The sequence below is a fragment of the Saccopteryx leptura genome, chromosome 13, assembly GCF_036850995.1.
Source record: "Saccopteryx leptura isolate mSacLep1 chromosome 13, mSacLep1_pri_phased_curated, whole genome shotgun sequence".
Lineage (NCBI taxonomy): Eukaryota > Metazoa > Chordata > Mammalia > Chiroptera > Emballonuridae > Saccopteryx > Saccopteryx leptura.
Window position 1 is genome coordinate 31,997,353 of NC_089515.1, and position 6,459 is coordinate 32,003,811.

Here is a 6,459-nt window from a genome sequence, read left to right on the forward strand (position 1 = left end):
TCCAGACCAGTCTTCCCCAGGCAGCTGCTCTTTCCACGGCAGCAGCTGCTGGAGTGGGTTTGCCTTCTTCCTCTTTAGATTTTTCACAAATCTGAAGTGTGTAACACACGAAGAGGCCTCTCGGGCCTGGGTTCTGCCGGGCAGTCACTGGTGAGGGGCTGGAAGCAGGGCTGTTCTCTGTGGGTCATTCTAACTCAGTTCTTTCTTCCCACGCTGCAGAGAAAACGGCAGAGTTCTTCCTGCAGCACGTAGACAGCGCCTGTGTGTTCTGGAATGCCAGCACACGCTTCTCTGACGGCTACCGCTTCGGCCTGGGTGAGCAGAGCTGTGGTCGTGGAAGGAGGGAGTCCCCGGAGCGTGGTGAGGGGAGGAGACACCTCTCCCTGTGGTCACACGCTAGACCAAGATGGGAGAGACAGGGTTGCGGGAGGATGGGCGTATGCGAGAACATAACAGCTGGTCGAAGTCCTCTGCTCTGGGCATTTCCATGGTAAGAAGGTAGGTACATGTATCTTCTTTTTCATAGACACGGAAACTGAGTCAAGAAAGTGAAGTAGTTTGCACAGCATTACGCAGCTGGCATTCAAACCCAGACTGTGCAAGCCCAAAGCCTGGGTCACTCCCAGCCAGGGCAGTCCACGGCCTGTCTCCGCACACAGGCTGTGACAGGTGTGCACGCCAAGGGCCCTTGAGAGCACTGCAATTGCAGGCTTTTTTTTTTTTTGTATTTTTCTGAGGCTGGAAACAGGGAGAAACAGTCAGACAGACTCCCGCATGCGCCCGACTGGGATCCACCCGGCACGCCCACCAGGGGCAACGCTCTGCCCACCAGGGAGCGATGCTCTGCCCCTCCAGGGCATCGCTCTGCCGTGACCAGAGCCACTCTAGCGCCTGGGGCAGAGGCCAAGGAGCCATCCCCAGCGCCCGGGCCATCTCTGCTCCAATGGAACCTTGGCTGCGGGAGGGGAAGAGAGAGACAGAGAGGAAGGAGGGGGGGGGGGGTGGAGAAGCAAATGGGCGCTTCTCCTATGTGCCCTGGCCGGGAATCGAACCCGGGTCCCCCTCACGCCAGGCCGACGCTCTACCGCTGAGCCAACCGGCCAGGGCCTAGGCAGGCTTACTTCTTTAATGAGACGCAGCCAGGTTGCCTCGGAGCTAGGGTTCTGAACGCATGAGGACAGGAGAAAGCAGGTGTTAGTACCTTTGCTGGGCTTAAGTGTCACCATCAGAAAGACACAGGTAAGGCCAGAGATACAAGGTTTAGTTCTAAAGTAGACTGAAGTAAAAAGCTTCAGAAAGACATCATTCATAGTAAATCTATCCCAGTAGCTTAGGGATTTTCCAGACCATTTCTGGTTTTTGTGGGGACCATTACACAGAGTTCCAGTAAGGCATTTATGACACATGTGAGAGGTACCTCCACCACTTGAAACATTTTAATCCCTCTGAACTCTTGAATAGATGATCTGCCCAGAGAAATAGTTCTCACTGAATTGCTAAAGGTTATTAAAGGGAATTTTACTCAGTTATTCTTAGTCATTAGAGACTTTAGTTTTAGTTTCTTGTTTCTGTTATAATGGGGTGATGATTTAATTATTTAATTATCACCTCACTTGCATTGATTCCTGTATTCCATGATTTTGAAGAAGAAATAGCAGCATGCGTCTAAGGGCTGAGTGTCCAGTCTCCAAGTCCAGGGGGGGGGGGGAGCGAGAGGCCGCTCCGTTATCTTTCTAGCCCTGGCTCAGAGCGGGAGCTCAGACTCTAAGTCAGAAGCGTTAGTGACAGTGACTGCACACTTCTTGAGCACTTACTATATCCCCAGCACTGTGCTGAGTGCATCACATGCAGTGTCTCGCTTAGTTCTGCAGAATGGATTCTATTACTCTTCTCATTTTTTTTTTCTCTCTCTTTTTTTTTTTTTTGTATTTTTCTGAAGCTGGAAACGGGGAGAGACAGTCAGACAGACTCCCGCATGTGCCCGACCGGGATCCACCCGGCACGCCCACCAGGGGCGACGCTCTGCCCACCAGGGGGCGATGCTCTGCCCTGACCAGAGCCACTCTAGTGCCTGGGGCAGAGGCCAAGGAGCCATCCCCAGTGCCCGGGCCATCTTTGCTCCAATGGAACCTTGGCTGCGGGAGGGGAAGAGAGAGACAGAGAGGAAGTGGGGGGTGGAGAAGCAAATGGGCACTTCTCCTATGTGCCCTGGCCGGGAATCGAACCCGGGTCCCCCGCACGCCAGGCTGACGCTCTACCGCTGAGCCAACCGGCCAGGGCCTCTTCTCATTTTTTTTTTAATGAAAAAAACTGAAGCAAGAATGATGGTTAGGCAACATGCCCAGAGTCAGGTGGTCTCTACATTATTACACCGGATTTCACTCTGGTGGTCACACTGTCCCTGCTGGCCACTGCCCCACACTCACCCCCACTCGGGTCCCTGCCTTGCTCCTCTGCCCGCCGCACCCCTCCACCTGCCCCGCCCCTGGCTGGCTCCTTCTCATGGTCCGGGCCTCCCTCCTCGGGGCCCCTTCCTGACCACCCTCCCCACGTGGTCTCACAGCGCCCTTCAGTCCGTTTGGGCTGCTTTGCCCACAGGAATGTAGACTCCACAGAAATAGGACCTGCATCAGTTATTCACCACTTTATCCCCAGGGCCTCACCTAGTGCTCAGTGCAGGCGTGATGAAAAGGGAGCCCTGCCTCCACCGTTTGTGGTGCTGAACAGTGAACCAGACCCAGGGGAACGCCCGATGTGCCCGCCTGGTCCTGGAGCAAGAGGGATGGAGGATGAGCAGTCCCCTTCCGTGTAGTCAGTGGTGGCTAGTGAGTGCCCACGAGCTAAGAATTCTGGGGGTACTGAGAACATGTCCCTGACCTCTTAGGATTTAAAGAATATCTAGGGAGGTGAAACCTCCATACCGAACATTGTGATACACCTGAAAAAATGCCCACATGTCAAATGACGGTACAGTCTAGGCACTGAGCAGCTATCGGAGACTCACTTCTAGTAAAGTACGTGAGAGAGGCCCCCATGCTGCGTTTCAGTAGAAGAAGCAGGTTCATCGTGACTTACCACGCCCAGAGAACACGTGGGGTCAGTGGATCTCAAGCTGGCCGGGGTGGAGCTGGGGGTGGCGCCGGAGTGGGCAGGGGAGAAGGTGCCGTGTGAGGGCGGGTGGGGGGCTGGGGGCTGGGGGACGGCTGGAAGCAGAGGCCGGGAGAAGCCGCGTCCTCATCACGCTCTTTTGCAGGAGCTGAAGTGGGAATCAGCACCTCGCGAATCCACGCTCGGGGCCCAGTGGGACTCGAGGGACTCCTGACGACGAAGTGGCTGCTGCGGGGGCAGGACCACGTGGTCTCAGACTTCTCCGAGCACGGGAGTCTAAAGTTCCTTCACGAGAGCCTCCCTGTTCCTCAGCAGAACACCAACTGACAGCGCGCGGAGAAGACGGGGGCGGTTCGGAGATCTTCACGGCTGAATCTGTCTTAGGAACCTAGGGCCCGGGCCAGGGCTTGTCTCCCACATCCTGGAAGGGAGGGTCTTCCCGCTGGAAAGTGCACCTGGGCTTCTGGGCCAGTGACCTGCAGTAGCTCGCGGTTCTCTTTCTCCTCTTTAAGTTAGAAAAGAAGCGTTAGGGATAGAGACTTGGCTGAATTGCCCCAGGAAGGGACTTTGCTTTGCATGATCCAGTTTTCTTCCGTGATAGAACCAGAAAGGCGCAGTTTCCCCACATAAGAGGCAGCGGGAAAACCCTGGCCGCTTCTTGCCTTTTATCACCTCAATGAGGTAAAGCCTCCCTTGGCATTCGGTTGGTGCCAGAGCCGACCAAACCTAGTCAGTCTCCACATTTCGTGTGTGTCACACTCGGGCACCTTTGAAAAGGAAAGGTTTGGAACTTAGAAGAGGGGCAGCTCTTTCAGCATTCTCATCAAAAACAATCACAAAAATGGATCAAATCATTTCCACTGGGAAGGTTAATCTTTTGTATTTGTGGAGTAAAACAAGCATTCCAGATGTTTGCAGCCTCTCTGAGTCCGGGAGGTGGAGTGACCCACGATGCATTGCGACCCGGAGCTGCTACAGGAGGTGTGAGTTTAGGGATGAAGTATCTACAACAATTATGCTTGAAATTTTTATATCAATTATTATGTCATCCTAATCTTTCCCTCCAAAATAAAATTAGAGGATTATTTTAATACTTTGGATCCTTCCCCTTTTTGAGAAATAAAGTTTTTATGAAAAGCCTGTGTGCCAGGTTGAAGTTCTCATTGGCTCTCCCTTCCTCAGTCTCCGGAAGCTGGCAGGGAGGCGGCTGGGCCCTCCCGCTCCAGTCAGTGGGAGCAGCCCAGGCAGGTTGGGGGGCGGGTCTCAGACTAGGAGCCAGGAGAGGAAAACGGGAGACAGGGAGGCCCCCGGAGGTGAAGGACTAAAAGTTTGGCGATGGTCTGAAGTTGGGGGTGTGTGCAACCACTGTGCATGCAACCACTGTGCTCGGTCCACAGGCGTCCATTTGGACAGCCCCAGCCCCAGCTGACAGGGGCTCGTTCTGGCTGGTCCTCCCCACCAGCCCCATTGCCTCAGGTTCGCCTGTTTCATTGACAGCTCTAACCCCTCACCTTCCTCCTTCCATCCAGCTCCTGTTCCTGGGGTCCCTGGTGCCTGACACTCTGCAGTTGGAAGATTTCTTATCTCCTGGGGGCCCTTGCAAAAAAAAAAAAAAAAAAAAAGCACTCACTTACATACTGCTGTTTATCCTCTAAGGATGTTTTATGAGTGCAAGAATTATGGTGTCATGATGCGGAACGTGTTCCCAGACTGGTTCCAAGCTCTACTTCTCATCCAGACCCCTTACATGGTCTGCGAGTCACCCTGCTGCCCTGTCCTCTGAATGGGGATTCGGGCATAGCTTGCCTGAAAAGGCAATGAAGTCCCGCCTGAAACTGGACGGCAAATACCACAATCAGCTCACAACTGGACAACAGATGCCCCGGAGTCTAAAATAGAAAGTGACCCAAGAAGGCTGGGGCCCCTGGGAAAGACTCCACTGAGGTGGCAGGCCTGGGTCAGCCCTGAGCAAGACCCAGGAGTAAGGAAGGAGTGGGCAGAGCATTGAGCCCAGAACTGCAGGCACAAGTCTGCAGGTGGAGATGGACTTGTCTGGGAGCAGTGAATGTGTCAGCTGGGGCGGAAGTTCGTGTGTGCAAACGGAAGGTATTACATCCAAATGTATAATCTCGACTGGAACTTCTCATCCCAGGGCCAGGAATGAGGGTGGGGTTTGGCCTAGGAAACAGGCAAAACCCAGTTTTTCATCAAGACCACTTCCCCTCAGCAGCAACTTCAGCCTTAGTCCATTTCTACAGAGATCGTGGGCCATCAGCATTCTCCCTTTTTCACCAGAAGTGAAGAAATCCTCCAAAGAGGCTCAGAAGGCAGCTATAGCCTCACAAGTACTCCAGCCAGGCAGCCTTCCACTGCGTACTGGCTTGTCCTAGCTAGAGGAAGCAGCTTTTTATTTATTTTATTTATTTTTTTTGTGACAGAAGGACAAACAGGAGGGGAGAGAGATGAGAGGCACCAATTCTTTGTTGTGGCCCTTTAGTTGTTCATTGGTTGCTTTCTCATATGTGCCTCGACAGGGGGCAGAGGCAAATTATGGTCGGTTGAGGCCTCGGGTGCAAAAGAAAAGACTGGGCCCCTTACATTAGAAAAAAGTGTAAAGTTGCAGTTTTGCAGGGCCTTTCAGAAGTCAGGGCCCAGGGCACGCACACACACCTAGTGTGCCTGCCATTAAGTCTAGCTTTGAAGGCGGGGGGTGCTACAGCAGAACAAGTGACCCCTTGCTCAAGCCAGTGACCTTGGGCTTCAAGCCAGTGACCATGGGGTCATGTCTATGATCCCACACCCAAGCCAGAGACCTCGGGGTTTCGAGGACCTGGGTCCTCTGCATCCCAGTCCAACGCTCTATGTACTGCGCCACCACCTGGTCAGGTAGAAGTGGCTTTTTATTTTGAAGTCTCTTCTGGTCCTGCCCTACTTGCTTTTCCTGGGCACTAACTCCCGAAGTTCCCACCTCTCCCTCAAAGGGGGGAAAAGACCTCTGGGATATTATGCCAGACAGCAAATATTCTTACTATCAAGCCAAGTGTACCTGACTTTAGGTTTTCAGGTAGTTGAAGCCAAAAGTGTCTCAAAGATACAGTATATACATACATTATGGGGCATTTATAAAATTATTCTTATGGAAAGAAAGATGGGCAGCAAAATGGTAATGGGTGGTATTTGCTCTATATTCCTCATTTATGGAACCATCTCTCCATTCTGCAGTAACTCTGCTTGGTCTGTGGATTCAGGGGAGGGATGCTGATACCCCCTTACCTCACTATTTTTAATGGTAGTCTGGTGACTTGTACCTGATAAGTCAGGGTACTCCGGTTCCCTGCTGACAGTGATTGC

At 52.9% G+C, this 6,459-nt stretch overlaps 1 protein-coding gene across 2 annotated transcripts in view; it reads left to right on the forward strand.

Annotated features, from left to right (window-relative positions):
• The window catches only part of ALDH18A1 (aldehyde dehydrogenase 18 family member A1), a 55,357-nt gene extending 51,107 nt beyond the window's left edge, over positions 1-4,250 (forward strand). For both annotated transcript variants that reach the window (XM_066355141.1, XM_066355142.1), the window contains exons 17-18: positions 220-315; positions 3,254-4,250. In XM_066355141.1, the coding sequence (XP_066211238.1) occupies positions 220-315; positions 3,254-3,435 (278 nt within the window). In that variant the 3' untranslated portion in view covers positions 3,436-4,250. The remainder of the gene's footprint in view (positions 1-219; positions 316-3,253) is intronic.
• Positions 4,251-6,459: the final 2,209 nt, after the last annotated feature.